The sequence below is a fragment of the Triticum dicoccoides genome, chromosome 5A, assembly GCF_002162155.2.
Source record: "Triticum dicoccoides isolate Atlit2015 ecotype Zavitan chromosome 5A, WEW_v2.0, whole genome shotgun sequence".
NCBI lineage: Eukaryota > Viridiplantae > Streptophyta > Magnoliopsida > Poales > Poaceae > Triticum > Triticum dicoccoides.
In genome coordinates, this window is record NC_041388.1 from 639,679,323 (window position 1) to 639,701,908 (window position 22,586).

Here is a 22,586-nt window from a genome sequence, read left to right on the forward strand (position 1 = left end):
AAACTACTCCAGTGTCCAGTGTTAGCTAAGAGCTAAGATGAGTACAAGAATTTTCTGTAGAGATTGTTGCAAGGAGACATCTCTATCCAGTGTTAGCTAAGAGCTAAGATGAGTACAAGAATTTTCTGTAGAGATTGTTGCAAGGAGACATCTCTGTCCAGTGTTAGCTAAATTTTATTGGTCTCGGCATTGGTCTATCTATGCATTGATCTCACATCTTATTTTCAGAACATTTGAGTACTCTTCAAATATGCATGCACTGCATATTTTCAGTGATAGTCTGAAAATATGCATACACTGTACAGCAGCATATTGAAAACACTCAGGTTTTAGTATAACTGAATTTTCTGTTACATACACTCTGCACTTCTTCTATAGCTAAATTTTCTGTTACATACACTCTGCACTTCTGCTTTAACTGAATTTATTTTTCAGGTTTTGTACATCAACCTACTGAAAACATTCAGTTATTGACAAATCATGACATTACAATCTGACAAATCATGCATGCAAAATCTGACCAAGTGTAAAAGCTTGTCAAAGCTCTCATTCCTTGTTATGTTATAAACTGAATGCCAAAATAGATTTCTCAATGTACAAATTGTTTGCACTTTCCGAGCACTGAAATCTGTATATTTTAGATAAAATAGCATTTGCCAGTAGAAGTCATGGTTGGATCAACATATTTTTCCACTGAAATCCCTTTTTAATGCAAGTTTACTGCTACTCGGAGTTCCTAATTGCAGACTCAACTATCTTGACCTAGCGATGATCTAATTTGTGGCATTATTACCTTAAGAAAATATTTTCATTTAATTTCCTTTATATATATAGGGGTATAAGTTCTTACCAAATGTACTCAAACATATAGTTACTGAAAAAAATGCAAATATTTTCAACACGAACATGGTTTTAAACGGGTCTTTGCGCCATGTGGCGCAACCGGTCATCTAGTTCAGCTAACAGAAGCTGCCCTTTGAAATGTGGTGTTGTCCTAAAAAAATGATGAAGTTCTCTGTTTCTAAATGTTTGGTTTTCAGACCCCTTGCTATTTTTCCACATTGCTAGATCAATACATGTCCTTGAATTTTTTCAAACCATTTAAATAAAATTACAGAGAGAGCTTAAACAGACTGATGCACTCCCTGTGAAGCATGCATAACTCAAACTTCTATCTTGCTTTTAGGCCAGTAACCACTCATTATTTTTGTTGCCCAGTATTTTGACCGAAGGCCAGAACAAGGCCTCAACCATGTACAACTCTCTTCTCGATGCAGCCTTGCAAATTTGCCTTTGTACATGATGCATTAGTTGACATTGCCCAGAGCACACGTCAAATGGGTGAGACTGAAGGTGGGAAAACATAAGCTCTTGCAGAGAATCTCCTCTTAACGTTCTTAGACAATCGAATCCTCGTAATTTACATCATGGTAGTACAACTCAGACCACACAACAGCATGCTTCACCGGGAGCACACACACCTTACTTGCCAGGAACGAAGTTGGTGGCAAATGCCCAGGCATTGTTGTTGACGGGGTCGGCAAGGTGGTCAGCGAGGTTCTCGAGTGGACCCTTGCCGGTGACGATGGCTTGCACGAAGAAGCCGAACATGGAGAACATGGCGAGGCGACCGTTCTTGATCTCCTTAACCTTAAGCTCGGCGAATGCCTCAGGGTCGTCGGCAAGGCCAAGCGGATCAAAACTGCCGCCCGGGTAGAGTGGGTCGACGATCTCACCGAGTGGTCCACCGGCAACGCGGTAGCCCTCGACGGCGCCCATGAGCACGACCTGGCAAGCCCAAATGGCAAGGATACTTTGCGCGTGCACAAGGCTTGGGTTGCCGAGGTAGTCAAGGCCGCCCTCGCTGAAGATCTGGGATCCGGCCTTGAACCAAACAGCCTCACCAAACTTAACGCCGTTGCGGGCGAGTAGCTCGGGGAAGATGCAACCGAGAGCGCCAAGCATGGCCCAACGGCAGTGGATCACCTCGAGTTCCCGGTTCTTGGCGAAGGTCTCGGGGTCAGCCGACAGACCAGCGGTGTCCCACCCGTAGTCGCCGGGGAACTCACCGGTCAGGTAGCTCGGGGGCTCACCAGAAAGCGGGCCCAGGTAGAGCACGCGGTCAGAGCCGTACCACGGGCTACTAGAGGTAACCTGCTTGGCCTTTGCCGCCGTCTTGCGCATGGTGACGCGAGCCTCCCCAAAAAGAGATGATGATGGCAAGTTCTTCACTGCCTTGCCGGCGAAGGCTGGGGAAGAGAGTGACATGGTGGTTGCGGCCATTCTGATTGACTAGGTTCTGTGTTGTTCTCCAAGAATGAGGAGTGAGTGTGGAGATGGCTTGAGAGGATTGGAGCAGGGGGCTTCTTAAGGCAGAGGACGGAGAGAGGGAATCGACCGTTGTAGGCTGATAGGAGAGAGGTGCAGAGCAAGAAATCTGTATTTTGGATGTCATTGGTGCAGAGTGAGAGCCACAAGGAGATCAGATATACTTTTGGATCTTGTGGATATGGCTAGCCGGGAATCTCCTTAGAGAGCAGTGATTGGATGACACGTGAGCACGCCATGTATTTCCCCCCAAAAGGACATTATAGGATATCCATTCTTGCAACCAAGGATGGCCACCGCATTTGGTGAGCAAATTTCTATTTGACTGACTGTACATTTTACTGACATAATTGGATATCCCATTATACTTCTGATCTTATCTGAAATAGAAACGGAGACACGCTCATGCATGTGCGTCCATGCTACTGCTAGCAGCATCGAGCAGAGCATACGGCAAATACAAGCTAGCAGCGGGAAGAAACATACCATGATCATCGCACATGATCATACCTATTGAAAAGATGGACCGATAAAATGATACTCCCTCCGTTTCATATTAGTTGTCGCTCAAACAGATGTATATAGCACTGAAATACGTCTAAATACATATGTTTCGGTGGCAATTAATATGTAACTATCCAAAACAATTATACAAAAGGCATATGTATCAAACTTTCTTCCCTATTAGTTTTATTACCATAGTCATAATGTGCATAATATGTTACCAATGGAAAATTTTCTTTTTGATACCACGAAAACACATTTTCATAACACATAAAGTTCTTAATAATATGATTTTAAAATTAGATTGTTCTAACCTTAAATATAATTATCCATACTAAAAATGTTGTCCACGCACTTGCGCGGCCACACAATTGATCTCTCTTTTTTTCTAAAAGAGTCGAACTCTCTGGACTTCTTTTGCCTCGCTCCTAGTTTCAGAAACAAAGCATGCAAATTTCGACTTAGACCAGCACCATAGTAGTTGAGTGACTGTCCAGGTGTCTGGTGATGAATTTATCATATGTCGAATGGTTTGGTTTCCTTATTCGAAAGAGAAAGCCAGAAAGGCAATGCCTCCGGGCTCGGCTCAGATAACTGCCGTTTGTTCATCCTCCAAGATCAAAGATTATTGCTCCCTTAACTGTTTATACATTCAGCTATCAGATAGTACATGCTCTTTAAAATTGGTGTTATCCTACAAAAACGATGAAATTATCTGTTTCTGAAGGTTTGGCATCAGACCCTATGCTATTTTTCCACATTGCTAGATCAACACTTGTGTTGGATCTTTCCAAACCATAAAATAAAATTCCAGAGAGATCTCAAACAGACCGATGCACTCCTGTGAAGCGTGCATAACTCAAATTCCTATCTTGCTTTTAGGCCAGAAACCACTGATCATTTTTGTTGCCCGGTATTTCGACAGAAGGCCTGAACAACGCCTTGATCATGTACCACTGTCTTCTCGATGCAGCCCGGCAATTTTGCCAATGTATATGATGCATAAGTTGCCGTCGCCCAAAGCACAACACGGTAGAGGTGTTACACAAATGCGAACCCAACGTATTCGTTCAGATGATCATGTCAAATGGGTGAGATTGAAAGTGGAAAAACATAAGTTGCCGCCGCCCAAAGCACAACACAGTACAGGTGTTACACAAATGCGAACTCGACGTATTCGTTCAGATGATCATGTCAAATGGGTGAGATCGAAAGTGGGAAAACATAAGTTGCTGTCGCCCAAAGCACAACACGGTACAGGTGTTACACAAATGCAAACACAACGTATTCGTTCAGATGATCATGTCAAATGGGTGAGATCGAAAGTGGGAAAACATAAGTTGTTGTCGCCCAAAGCACAACACGGTACAGGTGTTACACAAATGCGAACACAACGTATTCGTTCAGATGATCATGTCAAATGGGTGAGATCGAAAGTGGGAAAACATAAGTTGCCGTCGCCCAAAGCACAACACGGTACAGGTGTTACACAAATGCGAGCACAACGTATTCGTTCAGATGATCATGTCAAATGGGTGAGATCGAAAATGGGAAAACATAAGATTTTGCACAGAAACCTCACAATTTTTTCAGATAATCAAATCCTCGTAATTTACATCATGGTAGTACAACTCAAACAGCTAACAAAACACTTCACCGCAAGCGTGCGCGCACACACACCTTACTTGCCGGGAACGAAGTTGGTGGCAAATGCCCAAGCGTTGTTGTTGACGGGGTCGGTGAGGTGGTCAGCGAGGTTTTCGAGTGGACCCTTACCGGTGACGATGGCTTGCACAAAAAAACCAAACATGGAGAACATGGCAAGGCGACCATTCTTGATCTCCTTAACCTTGAGCTCGGCGAATGCCTCAGGGTCGTCGGCAAGGCCGAGTGGGTCGAAGCTACTGCCCGGGTAGAGCGGGTCAACAATCTCACCGAGCGGTCCACCGGCAATGCGGTAGCCCTCGACAGCGCCCATGAGCACAACCTGACAAGCCCAGATGGCAAGGATACTCTGGGCGTGCACAAGGCTTGGGTTGCCGAGGTAGTCGAGGCCGCCCTCGCTGAAGATCTGGGAACCGGCCTTGAACCAAACAGCCTCGCCGAACTTCACACCGTTGCGGGCAAGCAGCTCGGGGAAGACACAACCGAGTGCGCCAAGCATGGCCCAGCGGCAGTGGATCACCTCCAGCTCACGATTCTTGGCAAAGGTCTCGGGGTCGGCCGACAGCCCAGCGGTGTCCCAGCCGTAGTCGCCAGGGAACTCACCAGTGAGGTAGCTCGGGGGCTCACCAGAAAGTGGGCCGAGGTAGAGCACGCGGTCAGAGCCATACCACGGGCTGCCAGAGGCAACCTGCTTGGCCTTTGCCGCTGTCTTGCGCATGGTGACGCGGGCATCCCCGAAAAGAGAAGATGATGGCAAGTTCTTCACTGCCTTGCCGGCAAAGGCTGGAGAAGAGAGTGACATGGTGGTTGCGGCCATTCTGATCGATGGAGGTCCTACGTATTCTGTATTCTGTTCTCCAAGAATGAGGAGTGGGTGTGGAGATGGCTTGAGATGATCGGAGCCGGGGGCCTCTTAAGGCAGTGGAAGGACAGAAGGAATTGAACAGAGAGAGGTGCGGAGCAGGAAATCTGTATCTTGGATGGCATTGGTGCAGAGAGACCACGAGAGCCACAGAAAGATCAGATATACCTGTGGCTATGGCTAAGCTGAGAATCTCCTTGGAGAACGGTGATTGGCTTACACGCTGATGCACGTGAGCATGTCATGCCTTCCTCCCCAAAAGGGAAAGATGTGAAATCCATTTGTTGCAGCGAATGAACATGCCACCACAACCATTGAGCAAACACGTAGTGGATGCTATTCCTCATTGACTGCTGTGTATAAAAGCAGATATGCTCATGCATGTGCCTCGATGCTATACGAAATTTGTTCAAAAATAGATGATGTATATAGTGCGTATTATTCCCTAAGGCCTCTTTTGGTTCATAGGATAGGATTATCGTAGGAATAGGAATTTTGTAAGAAATGAGATGACATGTATCTCAAACCCTATGAGTAGGAATAGAAAAACGAGATGTCATTTGGTTGACACCAAACAAATTTTTCCATTGAGTCTAGGCTTATTTTTATTTTTCTATAAAATGTGGAGGATAGGAACCAATCCTATGTAGGAATATGAATCCATTCCTATGAACCAAAGGGCTCTAAAGGAAAAAAAAACTATAAAAATCCTATGCTCTAAAATTCCTCCAAACAAAAGGAGGCCTAACTCTAACCATTGATATATGCCCAAATCAGTGAAATCAGTTTTAAATTTGTGATGAAAAGTTAACTTTTGAAATCAATAAATTCGGTTTCATTCTACGAGCACAATATAAAGGAGCTAAGAGACAAAGTGTTATTTGTAAATTCTCATAAAAAATATCTAGCCCTTGATTCAGTGACCCCTCATAGTTAAGTATAGCTTTTAACGGCTTGGATTAAAGTAATTTCTTCTTGCCTGGCTCGAAAGCATAAATTTTTAACACAATTTATACTCCCTCTGATGCATATTAGTTATCGCTCAAACAGATGTATTTAGCACTAAAATACGTCTAGATATATCGATTCAGCGACAAATATGGATAGGAGGGAAGTAGTATTATTTGTTTTTATATACGTCTAGATATATCGGTTCTTCTGCGTACGGCGGAGCTGAGTAAGAATGGCGCAACGGCTGGCTGCTCGGGAACGGGGTCCGCAGAAGAACACCATGGTCCATGGGCACCACCCGATCTTGTGCGCGACGCCGTGCTGCAGGGGCTGCTCGGCCACGCCCTGCACGACGCCGAGGAAGGTGGCCACGTCTACGACGCAGCTCGAGGACGCGACCTGGTCTCCTGGCGCGATGCCTAGGAAGGCGGCCACTTTGACTCCCATGACGCCGCCGGCGAGGATGGCGTCGAACGCCGACCACCACGTGTACGTGTCACCCGACGGTGCACACATGCTTGGCGACGGAGAAGAATCAGCCACAACGGAGTTCGACCGGAGACAGGAAGAAGTAAAGGGCGCACACGACCTGTTCGATGAAATTCCCATGGAGGAAAAGAGGAAGAAATAGAAAGAAAATGTAAAAATAAATAAATAGTGGAGTCATTCACAGGTGGGGCCCTCGTCCAACTCAGCATATTGTCCATGTAATCACGCCATGTCAGCCCGGCATGCAGGCCCTACCTGTCGGTTTGGCTGTTTTCGCAACCAAATTCGAGTGTCGATGTTCTGTGTTACTGGTTAGGCGTGGAGTTGGTGGTTTTTTGTGCCCTGGCGCAAATGTGGTACCAAGTTGCTACTCTAACCTTAAGTGTGGTGGTTTTGGGTAAATAACTTAATCTAAGTTATGGTCCCATCAACTCCACCTAGGATATCCTTTTGCTTAGAACCTCCTCTTAACATTGTTTCTTTTCATGGAAAACAGCCCCGCTATATTCACTTCTTTGAGGATTGACTTTTTTTTCCTCTAAAAAAGAATGATAAACAAAAATGTTAGGGAGTAATATAAATTCGAGAGTTGATTTTTATCTTCATATAACAATTACGGGCTGGTAGAACAGCGTTACAAACGCGATATGAATTGTATGATTTAATAGCTTCCAACATTTTAGTATACTAACATGCATCTGCAACGAAATAAGTCAATCAACATCACACTACCTATGTGAACTGACTACAACCTAGGGATAATCTTGAAGGTCGTTCAATTCTGCAATGGCTCTTCATTTTGCACCAGAGCTAACACACTGATAATGCACTTTACAGGCAGACACTACTACGCAAGAATCCGGTGAAATCCCTTGGTGATATTCCAGCTCGTGTCTTTTCCCAGCCAATTCCCAAGAGACTCTTGATCCAATCCAATCCTATAGTACAATAGACATCTCCATCGTGTGACATTATTAACTAGTGTATATTTTATTAGTTACCAAACTAACTACATGGCCATGTTGCCAAATGCTAATAATATCAGTACTTGTTATGAAGCTACAACATTTTTGATAACAAAATACGCTTGCGCCATGCTAAATTTAAACATTTTGTCACAAAACATACATCATTTTCTTTTTGTCTTCGAGTAAAATTTAATTGAAAGATCTTTGAAATAAATTTGTATAAAAAACATGCTTCCACGGATTGATTTGTGACACTTGCATCAGTGAAAGTATAAATATATATGTACTTGTTCTTCTAAACTTGAACTTGTTTCTCTCTAGAGATTTCTAAAGCGAAGAAAAAAATTGTAACAAATGTTTTGGTAGTGGTTTCTAGTTATATGTTTAAGTATAAGAAAATAGAGAACTCTAGATTATATAAGGTGTTTAAGAGGAGTGTCGAACTTTTGGTTATGCGTGTCAATTGTTCTAGTAAATAATTTACATAAAACGTTCAACCGTCTACGGAAGACATGTTTTAAGTAAATGTGAGACCAACGCATTCGTTCAAATGATCACGTCAAATGTCTATATCAATGTGGAGCGTTAGATGGAAGGCGAGCAAATCGTGTAATGCTTTTGCAAAGAATCCTCGTAATTTACAACATGGTAGTACAAATTAGACCGCACCATAGTACACTTCATCGCGAGCATAGTCTCTAGGACAGCTTATTTCCCAGGAACAAAGTTGGTGGCGAATGCCCAAGCATTATTGTTGATAGGGTTAGAGAGGTGGTCAGCGAGGTTCTCGAGTGGACCCTTGCCAGTGACGATGGCTTGCACAAAGAAACCGAACATGGAGAACATGGCAAGGCAACCGTTCTTGATCTCCTTAACCTTGAGCTCGGCGAATGCCTCGGGGTCGTCGGCAAGGCCAAGCGGGTCGAAGCTGCCGCCCGAGTAGAGCGGGTCGACGATCTCACCGAGTGGTCCGCCAGCAATGCGGTAACCCTCGACGGCGCCCATGAGCACGACCTGACACGCCCAGATGGCAAGGATGCTTTGTACGTGCACGAGATTGGGTTGCCAAGGTAGTCGAGACCGCCCTCGCTGAAGATCTGGGATCCAGCCTTGAACCAAACAGCCACACCAAACTTAACGTCGTTGCAGGCGAGCAATTCGGGGAAGACACAACCAAGCGCGCCAAGCATAGCCCAGCGGCAGTGAATCACCTCCAGCTCACGGTTCTTGGCGAAGGTCTCGGGGTCAGCCGATAACCCAGCAGTGTCCCAGCCGTAGTCATCAGGGAACTCACCGGTGAGGTAGCTCGGGGGCTCGCCAGAAAGCGGACCGAGGTAGAGCACACGGTCAGAGCCGTACCACGGGCTGCCAGAGGCAACCTGCTTGGCCTTTGCCGCTGTCTTGCGCATGGTGACGCGATGGCAGGTTCTTCACTGCCTTGCCGGCAAAGGCTGGGGAAGAGAGTGACATGGTGGTTGCAGCCATTCTGATCGATGGGGGTTCTGTGTGTTCTCCAAGAATGAGGAGTGGGTGTGGAGATGGCTTAAGAGGATCGGGGCAAGGGGCTTCTTAAGGTAGTGGACGGGCAGGGGAAATTGAACTGGTGTAAGCTGACAGGAGAGAGAGGTGTATAGCAAGAAATTTGTATCTTGGATGTCATTGGTGCAGAGAATCTCTTTAGATAACTGTGATTGGATGACATGCCCATATATGCACGTGAGCATGCCAAGTATTTCCCTCCAAAAGGACAATATTGGATATCCATTCTTGCTGCCAAGGAATATCACCGCACTTGTTCAGCAAATTTCTATTTGACTGACTGTACATTTTACTGACATCGTTGTGTATACCGTTATGCCTCTGGTCTTATTATCTGAAATAGAAACGGGGACATGCTCATGCATGTTGGTCCATTCTAGCAACATCGATCCAGACTCCAGAGCATACGACAAAGACAAGCTAGCAGCCGGAAGAAACATAACATGATCGTCGGATATGACCATACCTATTGCACCATCACCCAAATCCACGAAAAAAGGCTGCACCAACATTGATTTTTGCAATGTCCTTGTTGGGCCTAAGCCAAACCTCTCATTATATATTTGAACATTTCATGGAAATTTTGTAAATTCTTAAATCGCTTCTTGAAATTTATTTTATTTGTTTATGCAAAATAATTCATGTTCACGAACTAAGCATAGTTTACATAGTTAGTTTCTTTGTGTTGGAAACAACCCACTTGGGTTTAAGTCCTAAACTTGGCATGACCACTCAAATATTTTCTAAATTTATTTCAAGTTTTTCGTCGTGATTCCGTGTATGATGTGTTCATATGGATGAGTGTGTGTGGTGTGGTGAGCATCTGTGTTTATATTATGTTTCTAAAAAAACATGTTTTCAAAATCTAATATAAGCATTTTCACATGAATGACACAACTCATGCGTTTTGTGGAGAGATACAGTAGTTAACTCAACACTTTCCACGTTGATCTTACACACATTTGTAATTATTAAGCTTAAAACACGTTTATTTATTAAGAGTGTGTTTTATATTTTCCTAGTTTCTACAATTGCACCTTCACAAGGGTTTTCAAATCTATCATGGGAAAATCGACATTCTTGCAAATTATTAATTTCAGAATCTAGGTAGATTCTTTTGTTGAAGTATATGATCATTTCACATGAATGATATCGAGCATGTTTTTGATATATTATGGCAATTATCATGTATCATATGAAATTTTTAGTTAATAATGGTGTGCTTGTACATCTAGTAGATGAACATAATGACAAATTGTGGTTTCTTATCTGTAAGAATAGACAGGGCAAATGAAGGAAATATGCCCTAGAGGCAATAATAAAGTTATTATTTATTTTCTTATAATCATGATAAATGTTTATTATTCATGCTAGAATTGTATTAACCGGAAGCATAATACATGTGTGAATACATAGACAAACAAAGTGTCACTAGTATGCCTCTACTTGACTAGCTCGTTAATCAAAGATGGTTATGTTTCCTAACCATGAACAAAGAGTTGTTATTTGATTAACGAGGTCACATCATTAGTTGAATGATCTGATTGACATGACCCATTCCATTAGCTTAGCACCCGATCGTTTAGTATGTTGCTATTGTTTTCTTCATGACTTATACATGTTCCTATAACTATGAGATTATGCAACTCCCGTTTACCGGAGGAACACTTTGGGTACTACCAAACGTCACAACGTAACTGGGTGATTATAAAGGAGTACTACAGGTGTCTCCAAAGGTACATGTTGGGTTGGCGTATTTCGAGATTAGGTTTTGTCACTCCGATTGTCGGAGAGGTATCTCTGGGCCCTCTCGGTAATGCACATCACATAAGCCTTGCAAGCATTACAACTAAGATGTTAGTTGTGAGATGATGTATTACGGAACGAGTAAAGAGACTTGCCGGTAACGAGACTAAACTAGGTATTGAATACCGACGATCGAATCTCGGGCAAGTAACATACCAATGACAAAGGGAACAACGTATGTTGTTATGCGGTCTGACCGATAAATATCTTCGTAGAATATGTAGGAGCCAATATGGGCATCCAGGTCCCGCTATTGGTTATTGACCAGAGAGGTGTCTCGGTCATGTCTACATAGTTCTCGAACCCGTAGGGTCCGCACGCTTAACGTTCGTTGACGATATAGTACTATGTGAGTTATGTATGTTGGTGACCGAATGTTGTTCGGAGTCCGGGATGAGATCACGGACATGACGAGGAACTCCGGAATGGTCCGGAGATAAAGTTTGATATATGTGATAATGGTGTTTGGTCACCGGAAGGGTTCCGGAAATCACCGAAAGGGGTTCCGGATGTTTCCCGAAATGTTTGGGTACGAGAACACATTATTTGGGCCAAAGGGGAAAGCCCACAAGGTTTTTGGAAAGCGCAAAAGGAAGTTTTGCGGAGTCCAGGGGCCAGACGCCAGGGTCCCTGGCGTCTGGGTCCGGACGCCGGGAACCCTGGCGTCTGGCCCTAGAGTTCGAGAAGGACTCTTGCCTTTCGGGTGAAACCGACTTTGTGGAGGCTTTTACTCCAAGTTTCGACCCCAGGGCTCAACATATAAATAGAGGGGCAGGGCTAGCACAAAGGACACATCAAGAAACACCAAGCTGTGTGCCGGCAACCCCGTCTCCTCTAGTTTATCCTCTGTCATAGTTTTCGTAGTGCTTAGGCGAAGCCCTGCGGAAATTGTTCTTCACCAACACCGTCACCACGCCGTTGTGCTGCCGGAACTCATCTACTACTTCGCCCCTCTTGCTGGATCGAGAAGGCGAGAACGTCACCGAGCCGAACATGTGCAGAACTCGGAGGTGCCGTGCTTTCGGTACTTGGATCGGTCAGACGTGAAGACGTACGACTACATCAACCGCGTTGATTTAACGCTTCCGCGTGCGATCTACAAGGGTACGTAGATCATACTCTCCCCTCTCGTTGCTATGCATCACCATGATCTTGCGTGTGCGTAGGAATTTTTTTGAAATTACTACGTTCCCCAACAGTGGCATCCGAGCCTAGGTTATTTATGTTGATGTTATATGCACGAGTAGAACACAAGTGAGTTGTGGGCGATATAAGCCATATTGCCTACCAGCATGTCATACTTTGGTTCGGCGGCATTGTTGGACGAGACGACCCGGACCAACATTACGCGTACGCTTACGTGAGACCGGTTCCCCCGACGTGCTTTGCACATAGGTGGCTTGCGGGCGACTGTCTCTCCAACTTTAGTTGAACCAAGTATGGCTACGCCCGGTCCTTGCGAAGGTTAAAACGGAGTCTATTTGACAAACTATCGTTGTGGTTTTGATGCGTAGGTGAGATTGGTTCTTGCTTAAGCCCGTAGCAGCCACGTAAAACTTGCAACAACAAAGTAGAGGACGTCTAACTTGTTTTTGCAGGGCATGTTGTGATGTGATATGGTCAAGACATGATGCTGAATTTTATTGTATGAGATGATCATGTTTTGTAACCGAGTTATCGGCAACTGGCAGGAGCCATATGGTTGTCGCTTTATTGTATGCAATGCAATAGCGATGTAATGCTTTACTTTATTACTAAGCGGTAGTGATAGTCGTAGAAGCATAAGCTTGGCGAGACGACAACGATGCTACGATGGAGATCAAGGTGTCACGCCGGTGACGATGGTGATCATGACGGTGCTTCGGAGATGGAGATCACAAGCACAAGATGATGATGGCCATATCATATCACTTATATTGATTGCATGTGATGTTTATCCTTTTATGCATCTTATCTTGCTTTGATTGACGGTAGCATTATAAGATGATCTCTCACTAAATTATCAAGAAGTGTTCTCCCTGAGTATGCACCGTCGCGAAAGTTCTTCGTGCTGAGACACCACGTGATGATCGGGTGTGATAGGTTCTACATTCAAATACAACGGGTGCAAAACAGTTGCACACGCGGAATACTTAGGTTATACTTGACGAGCCAAGCATATACAGATATGGCCTCGGAACACGGAGACCGAAAGGTCGACAGTGAATCATATAGTAGATATGATCAACATAACGATGTTCACCATTGAAAACTACTCCATCTCACGTGATGATCGGTTATGGTTTAGTTGATTTGGATCACGTAATCACTTAGAGGATTAGAGGGATGTCTATCTAAGTGGGAGTTCTTTAATTAAATTGATTAACTGAACTTAAATTTATCATGAAACTTAGTACCTGATTAGTATCTTGCTTGTTTATGTTTGATTATAGATAGATGGCTCGTGTTGTTGTTCCGTTGAATTTTAATGCGTTCCTTGAGAAAGCAAAGTTGAAAGATGATGGTAGCAATTACACGAACTGGGTCCGTAACTTGAGGATTATCCTCATTGCTACACAGAAGAATTACGTCCTGGAAGCACCGCTGGGTGCCAGGCCTGCTGCAGGAGCAACGCCGGATGTTATGAACGTCTGGCAGAGCAAAGCTGATGACTACTCGATAGTTCAGTGTGCCATGCTTTACGGCTTAGAATCGGGACTTCAACGATGTTTTGAACGTCATGGAGCATATGAGATGTTCCAGGAGTTGAAGTTAATATTTCAAGCAAATGCCCGGATTGAGAGATATGAAGTCTCCAATAAGTTCTATAGCTGCAAGGTGGAGGAGAACAGTTCTGTCAGTGAGCATATACTCAAAATGTCTGGGTATAATAATCACTTGATTCAATTGGGAGTTAATCTCCCAGATGATTGCGTCATTGACAGAATTCTTCAATCACTGCCACCAAGCTACAAGAGCTTCGTGATGAACTATAATATGCAAGGGATGAACAAGACTATTCCCGAGCTCTTCGCGATGCTGAAAGCTGCGGAGGTAGAAATCAAGAAGGAGCATCAAGTATTGATGGTCAACAGGACCACTAGTTTCAAGAAAAAGGGCAAAGGGAAGAAGAAGGGGAACTTCAAAAAGAACGGCAAGCAAGTTGCTACTCAAGAGAAGAAACCCAAACCTGGACCTAAGCCTGAAACTGAGTGCTTCTATTGCAAGCAGACTGGTCACTGGAAGCGGAACTGCCCCAAGTATTTGGCGGATAAGAAGGATGGCAAGGTGAACAAAGGTATATGTGATATACATGTTATTGATGTGTACCTTACTAATGCTCGCAGTAACACCTGGGTATTTGATACTGGTTTTGTTGCTAATATTTGCAACTCGAAACAGGGACTACGGATCAAGCGAAGATTGGTTAAAGACGAGGTGATGATGCGCGTGGGAAACGGTTTCAAAGTCGATGTGATCGCAGTCGGCACGCTACCTCTACATCTACCTTCGGGATTAGTATTAGACCTAAATCATTGTTATTTGGTGCCAGCGTTAAGCATGAACATTATATCTGGATCTTGTTTGATGCGAGACGGTTATTCATTTAAATCAGAGAATAATGGTTGTTCTATTTATATGAGTAATATCTTTTATGGTCATGCACCCTTGAAGAGTGGTCTATTCTTGTTGAATCTCGATAGTAGTAACACACATATTCATAATGTTGAAGCCAAAAGATGCAGAGTTGATAATGAGAGTGCAACTTATTTGTGGCACTGCCGTTTAGGTCATATCGGTGTAAAGCGCATGAAGAAACTCCATTCTGATGGACTTTTGGAACCACTTGATTATGAATCATTGGTACTTGCGAACCGTGCCTCATGGGCAAGATGACAAAAACGCCGTTCTCCGGTACTATGAAGAGAGCAACAAATTTGTTGGAAATCATACATACAGATGTATGTGGTCCAATGAATATTGACGCTCGTGGCGGATATCGTTATTTTCTCACCTTCACAGATGATTTAAGCAGATATGGGTATATCTACTTAATGAAACATAAGTCTGAAACATTTAAAAAGTTCAAGGAATTTTAGAGTGAAGTTGAAAATCATCGTAACAAGAAAATAAAGTTTCTATGATCTGATCGTGGAGGAGAATATTTGAGTTACGAGTTTGGTGTACATTTGAAAATTTGTGGAATAGTTTCGCAACTCACGCCACCCGGAACACCACAGCGTAATGGTGTGTCCGAACGTCGTAATCGTACTTTACTAGATATGGTGCGATCTATGATGTCTCTTACTGATTTACCGCTATCGTTTTGGGGATACGCTCTAGAGACGGCCGCATTCACGTTAAATAGGGCACCATCAAAATCCGTTGAGACGACGCCTTATGAACTGTGGTTTGGCAAGAAACCAAAGTTGTCGTTTCTAAAAGTTTGGGGCTGCGATGCTTCTGTGAAAAAGCTTCAACCTGATAAGTTCGAACCCAAATCGGAGAAATGTGTCTTCATAGGATATCCAAAGGAAACTATTGGATACACCTTCTATCACAGATCCGAAGGCAAGACTTTTGTTGCTAAATTCGGAAACTTTCTAGAGAAGGAGTTTCTCTCGAAAGAAGTGAGTGGGAGGAAAGTAGAACTTGACGAGGTAACTGTACCTGCTCCCTTACTGGAAAGTAGTACATCACAGAAAACTGTTCCAGTGACACCTACACCAGTTACTGAGGAAGCTAATGATAATGATCATGAAACTTCAGACCAAGATACTACTGAACCTCGTAGATCAACCAGAGTAAGATCCGCGCCAGAGTGGTACGGTAATCCTGTTCTGAAAGTCATGCTATTAGATCATGATGAACCTACGAACTATGAAGAAGCGATGGTGAGCCCAGATTCCGCAAAATGGCTTGAAGCCATGAAATCTGAGATGGGATCTATGTATGAGAACAAAGTATGGACTTTGGTTGACTTGCCCGATGATCGGCAAGCAATTGAGAATAAATGGATCTTCAAGAAGAAGACTGACGCTGACGGTAATGTTACTGTCTACAAAGCTCGACTTGTCGCAAAAGGTTTTCGACAAGTTCAAGGGGTTGACTACGATGAGACCTTCTCACCCGTAGCGATGCTTAAGTCTGTCCGAATCATGTTAGCAATTGCCGCATTTTATGATTATGAAATTTGGCAAATGGATGTCAAAACTGCATTCCTGAATGGATTTCTGGAAGAAGAGTTGTATATGATGCAACCAGAAGGTTTTGTCGATCCAAAGGGAGCTAACAAAGCGTGCAAGCTCCAGCGATCCATTTATGGACTCGTGCAAGCCTCTCGGAGTTGGAATAAACGCTTTGATAGTGTGATCAAAGCATTTGGTTTTATACAGACTTTCGGAGAAGCCTGTATTTACAAGAAAGTGAGTGGGAGCTCTGTAGCATTTCTGATATTATATGTGGATGACATATTACTAATTGGAAATGACATAGAATTTCTGGATAGCATAAAGGGATACTTGAATAAGAGTTTTTCAATGAAAGACCTCAGTGAAGCTGCTTACATATTAGGCATAAAGATCTATAGAGATAGATCAAGACGCTTAATTGGACTTTCACAAAGCACATACCTTGACAAGATTTTGAAGAAGTTCAAAATGGATCAAGCAAAGAAAGGATTCTTGCCTGTGTTACAAGGTGTGAAGTTGAGTAAGACTCAATGCCCGACCACTGCAGAAGATAGAGAGAATATGAAAGATGTTCCTTATGCATCAGCCATAGGATCTATCATGTATGCAATGTTGTGTACCAGACCCGATGTGTGCCTTGCTATAAGTCTAGCAGGGAGGTACCAAAGTAATCCAGGAGTGGATCACTGGACAGCGGTCAAGAACATCCTGAAATACCTGAAAAGGACTAAGGATATGTTTCTCGTATATGGAGGTGACAAAGAGCTCATCGTAAATGGTTACGTTGATGCAAGATTTGACACTGATCCGGACGATTCTAAATCGCAAACCGGATACGTGTTTACATTAAACGGTGGAGCTGTCAGTTGGTGCAGTTCTAAACAAAGCGTCGTAGCGGGATCTACATGTGAAGCGGAGTACATAGCTGCTTCGGAAGCAGCAAACGAAGGAGTCTGGATGAAGGAGTTCATATCCGATCTAGGTGTCATACCTAGTGCATCGGGTCCAATGAAAATCTTTTGTGACAATACTGGTGCAATTGCCTTGGCAAAGGAATCCAGATTTCACAAGAGAACCAAGCACATCAAGAGACGCTTCAATTCCATCCGGGATCTAGTCCAGGTGGGAGACATAGAGATTTGCAAGATACATACGGATCTGAATGTTGCAGACCCGTTGACTAAGCCTCTTCCACGAGCAAAACATGATCAGCACCAAGGCTCCATGGGTGTTAGAATCATTACGGTGTAATCTAGATTATTGACTCCAGTGCAAGTGCGAGACTGAAGGAAATATGCCCTAGAGGCAATAATAAAGTTATTATTTATTTCCTTATAATCATGATAAATGTTTATTATTCATGCTAGAATTGTATTAACCGGAAACATAATACATGTGTGAATACCTAGACAAACAAAGTGTCACTAGTATGCCTCTACTTGACTAGCTCGTTAATCAAAGATGGTTATGTTTCCTAACCATGAATAAAGAGTTGTTACTTGATTAACGAGGTCACATCATTAGTTGAATGATCTGATTGACATGACTCATTCCATTAGCTTAGCACCCGATCGTTTAGTATGTTGCTATTGCTTTCTTCATGACTTATACATGTTTCTATAACTATGAGATTATGCAACTCCCGTTTATCGGAGGAACACTTTGGGTACTACCAAACGTCACAACGTAACTGGGTGATTATAAAGGAGTACTACGGGTGTCTCCAAAGGTACATGTTGGGTTGGCGTATTTCGAGATTAGGTTTTGTCACTCCGATTGTCGGAGAGGTATCTCTGGACCCTCTCGGTAATGCACATCACATAAGCCTTGCAAGCATTACAACTAAGATGTTAGTTGTGAGATGATGTATTACGGAACGAGTAAAGAGACTTGCCGCTAACGAGATTGAACTAGGTATTGAATACCGACGATCGAATCTCGGGCAAGTAACATACCAATGACAAAGGGAACAACGTATGTTGTTATGCGGTCTGACCGATAAAGATCTTCGTAGAATATGTAGGAGCCAATATGGGCATCCAGGTCCCGCTATTGGTTATTGACCAGAGAGGTGTCTCGGTCATGTCTACATAGTTCTCGAACCCGTAGGGTCCGCATGCTTAACGTTCGTTGACGATATAGTACTATGTGAGTTACGTATGTTGGTGACCGAATGTTGTTCGGAGTCCGGGATGAGATCACGGACATGACGAGGAACTCCGGAATGGTCCGGAGATAAAGTTTGATATATGTGATAATAGTGTTTGGTCACCGGAAGGGTTCCAAAAATCACCGGAAGGGGTTCCGGATGTTTCCCGAAATGTTTGGGTACGAGAACACGTTATTTGGGCCAAAGGGGAAAGCCCACAAGGTTTTTGGAAAGCGCAAAAGGAAGTTTTGCGGAGTCCAGGGGCCAGACGCCAGGGTCCCTGGCGTCTGGGTCCAGACGCCGGGAACCCTGGCGTCTGGCCCTGGAGTCCGAGAAGGACTCTTGCCTTTCGGGTGAAACCGACTTTGTGGAGGCTTTTACTCCAAGTTTCGACCCCAGGGCTCAACATATAAATAGAGGGGCAGGGCTAGCACAAAGGACACATCAAGAAACACCAAGCCGTGTGCCGGCAACCCCGTCTCCTCTAGTTTATCCTCTGTCATAGTTTTCGTAGTGCTTAGGCGAAGCCCTGCGGAAATTGTTCTTCACCAACACCGTCACCACGCCGTTGTGCTGCGGAACTCATCTACTACTTCGCCCCTCTTGCTGGATCGAGAAGGCGAGGACGTCACCGAGCCGAACGTGTGCAGAACTCGGAGGTGCAGTGCTTTCGGTACTTGGATCGGTCGGACGTGAAGACGTACGACTACATCAACCGCGTTGATTTAACGCTTCCGCGTGCGATCTACAAGGGTACGTAGATCATACTCTCCCCTCTCGTTGCTATGCATCACCATGATCTTGCGTGTGCGTAGGAAATTTTTTGAAATTACTACGTTCCCCAACAGCAAACACCCTAGGACAAGGATTATCATTGAATACTCTATTTTGGAGTGATGGAGACATCAATGTCCCTAGTAGGAAAACCCTTGTAGTGGATACTATCAATAAGACTGATACTACCATACTTGTTTTTAACTGACCTAGAAAGAGAGCTTTTCTGATTATTTTCTTAAGTCATTAGTTGGTCATAAGAATTTCTCCCGGAACCACCTCTCTTCTAAGGGTTTTGAAGCTGGTATTCTTATGGGAATTGATGAAGACGTCGTTAATGTTGTTTCTTGGGACGTTAGGGATTTCTGTATCCCATTATGTCTATTTTCTACCATAGATCAAATTTATTTTTGCAACACGGAATTAGATAAAAACATCCCTTCGTTTCTAGCCAGGATTTACCAAGGACTAGTAGTGATCACACTGCCATTCTGTGGTATTCATTCTTGAACAAACCTGCTAAGTCTAGTAGTTATAAGCTAGAAAAGTGGTGGTTGCTTAGATTTCAAAGATCTAGTCACTAAGATCTGGAGGGAACCTACTAAGGGCCAGACTGCTATTGATATTTTGCAGAATAAGATTAGGAAGCTTAGAAGAGTTACTGAAGGTTGGGGATTTAACATAGAAGCCAATCTTAGGAAGCTTAAGAAATATTTCATTGAGGAATATGATTTATGGATATCAAATCTAAGAACTTTGAGCTCTCTACTGATGAGTAAGCCTACTTTGAGGTGGTTTGTTGTTAAGCACACCTATGCGATTTCACCGTTTTTTTTATAAAAAAGTATAAATTTTTGACTGATGCTTTGCTGCACTTTTTAGGGTAAATCATGTGGTTTAAATATGTTAATGATGTGGAGAGTTGGCAATAATGAAAGTATGAACGCTAGGCCTAAAAATTGCTTTGGGAGGCCGAGTTCCATGGATGCCTTCATTTGCAATTTTCAAAATTCTTTTTTACATTTCAAAAAATTCTGAAAATATATAGATATACATGGAGGTATAATGTACAGTGTGTAAATTTTCAAGACAAATATGTTAAAACAAGGGTTGTGAGAAAACAAATATTGGGCTTTTCAGCACATGATGCTATTCATCTTCATAGTCCATGATTTTTATTTTTTTTGCACAGGTCGCATTTCAAGGTATTTCATCCTCAATATTCACACACATATACATTTCATCCTTGTATAGTTGCATATATATATTTCGATTTTTTAAACCAAAAGGTTTGAATTTTGAAATTTTCAAAAAAATTGGGCTCCATGGTGGCCGGTCACGAAAACGCCCCACTCCACTAGGCCTTGTTTCCAAGCATTGAAAGGTTGTTTTTACTCACTTTTGTTACTTGCTACTTTACTATTTGTATTACAAAACCTTATTGCTATCATCCATAATGTGCATCTATCATCATCTCTTCCCTGAACTAGTTCACCTATACAACTGACAACTTTATTGGATGTGTTGGGGACATAAGAGATCGCTTGTATTTGATTGGAAGGTTGTTTGAGACCACCTTCATCCTACACCTCCCGCGGATTGATAAAATCTTACGTCATCACTTCAGAAAAATTTGATGTTGGCGTCTAAAACACTACGCTTTAGGGCCCAACAAAATATGCAAGAATAAAGTTGTATAGTAGACATCAAGCCGCGGACGAAGAGGGAGACGGTAGTGGCAGACGACTAGAGGCCAACAGTAACCACGGTGTGGATGAGGACGGAGGCGAATCCTGTTGCAGGGCTGATCATGACGAGCAAGATTCGTCTGTCGAGCACGAGATATGGCCATGAATGCCAGCCAAAAAGAACATGGGGCGTTCACGCCAACGATCGAGGATCTGAATTGATCCTCCATGGACGCCATGTGCTCTCCACCTCAAAGGTGGCGGTGCCCGGTGAGGTGGTCAGCGGCGCCAAAAAGTAGACATAAGGGTTGGGGCAGAAGGTGGGATTTGGGCTCCTGCTGCAGTGAGGGTGATAGAGGGTTGGAAAGGGACGCTCATGTCAAGCCTTGTGTTTGGACTTTAGACCTATAAATTTGATTAAAGTATGAACGCATTAGACCCTATATAGATGGAAAGATGGAAAGGGACGCTCCTGCTGCAGTGACCTAACTTTGATCTAGCAATTATATCATTGAAAGCTTCTTTCACACGTGAATTTAACGATGTGTTTTGTGTAAGTTGCATGTCATATATTGTAAGCTGCAGTGCGTCTGCCGGATTATCCCGTGCATCTTCGTCTCATCTCTCTCGTGAAACCTGCGATGCATGATGTAGTATGACAGCGTACGTACACCGATGTTGTTTTGGGAAAATGGGTGATGCAAAGGGGACTGAGACCGAGCTCAACCCAGCCTTTTGACCGCTCTCTGCTCTTGACCTGTGGATAAAACGCAGCAGCTACTACGAATATACCACCCTAGACGTGGTGCGCTCACCAATCTTTTTGGGAACTTGGAATGCCAAGGGGAGTGAGACCGAGCTCATCAATTTTGCGTCTAATTTAGAGATGACAAAAAAAATGTCTATAATGATTCATCTCTTAATCTTATCTTTAATAACTAGCTATTCCTAAAAACATGTTGAGATATATTATGGTCAAATCTTTTCTTATAAGTTTTTTTCTTCACCTCATCATTTATCTTACGATACACTTTTAAAATAACATCATTATATATGCTCTTACTTGCATGCATGGATTAGCCTCACCCAGCCTCAAGCTGATCGCCATCAAGCGTGAGTGCTCTCTCTCCCTCGCAGCTGCTCCCAGCATGGTAAAACTAGCGTTGCAGCTGGGTAGCACTAGCACAGTGTTGTGTCACGTACAGTCTTATTATGAAAACGGCAACTGCGACGCGTTTCACCGGGTCACTCGGGCCTACTCCACCGTACGACCCTAAATTTATATCCAGTTTATCCGGATTTTGTCCATATGAAATAGAAATAGGAAGAACAAACGTTGGACAGAGGTCGGATAAATTCACTCCACCTAACGCTGTTTACTTCATTTTCACCCCATTTCACCAGTCCGTTCCCGTCATTTCTTCAAACACGTAGCAGGCATAGCAAACTCACTGTCGTAGCCGCTCCTGCTCATGCACGCCCTCGTTCCCGTCGCGACCGCATGCCCGCCGTCGCTCCCGACGTGTCGTCGTGCTTGTGCCCTCGCTCCCGCCGCGCCCGCCTCGTCCGCCCAAGCTCGCCGCCGCCCGCGCGGCCGCGCCTTCTCGCCGCACGTGTCTTCCGCAGCCGTCCGGCGACCCACCACCGGCCCTGCGTCCGACTCGCGGCGTCCGTGTCCCGCGCGCTCGCCGC

At 43.8% G+C, this 22,586-nt stretch overlaps 2 protein-coding genes and 1 pseudogene across 2 annotated transcripts; all 3 read right to left on the reverse strand.

The window, feature by feature from the left end:
- Positions 1-1,348: 1,348 nt before the first annotated feature.
- On the reverse strand, positions 1,349-2,358 carry LOC119303651 (chlorophyll a-b binding protein of LHCII type 1-like). Its single transcript, XM_037580778.1, has one exon. The coding sequence runs from the start codon at positions 2,281-2,283 to the stop codon at positions 1,483-1,485; it is 801 nt and encodes a 266-aa protein (XP_037436675.1). The 5' UTR covers positions 2,284-2,358; the 3' UTR covers positions 1,349-1,482.
- Positions 2,359-4,395: 2,037 nt separating this feature from the next.
- On the reverse strand, positions 4,396-5,408 carry LOC119303652 (chlorophyll a-b binding protein of LHCII type 1-like). Its single transcript, XM_037580779.1, has one exon. The coding sequence runs from the start codon at positions 5,312-5,314 to the stop codon at positions 4,514-4,516; it is 801 nt and encodes a 266-aa protein (XP_037436676.1). The 5' UTR covers positions 5,315-5,408; the 3' UTR covers positions 4,396-4,513.
- A 3,052-nt stretch (positions 5,409-8,460) lies between these two features.
- LOC119303653 lies at positions 8,461-9,285 on the reverse strand (annotated as a pseudogene).
- Positions 9,286-22,586: the final 13,301 nt, after the last annotated feature.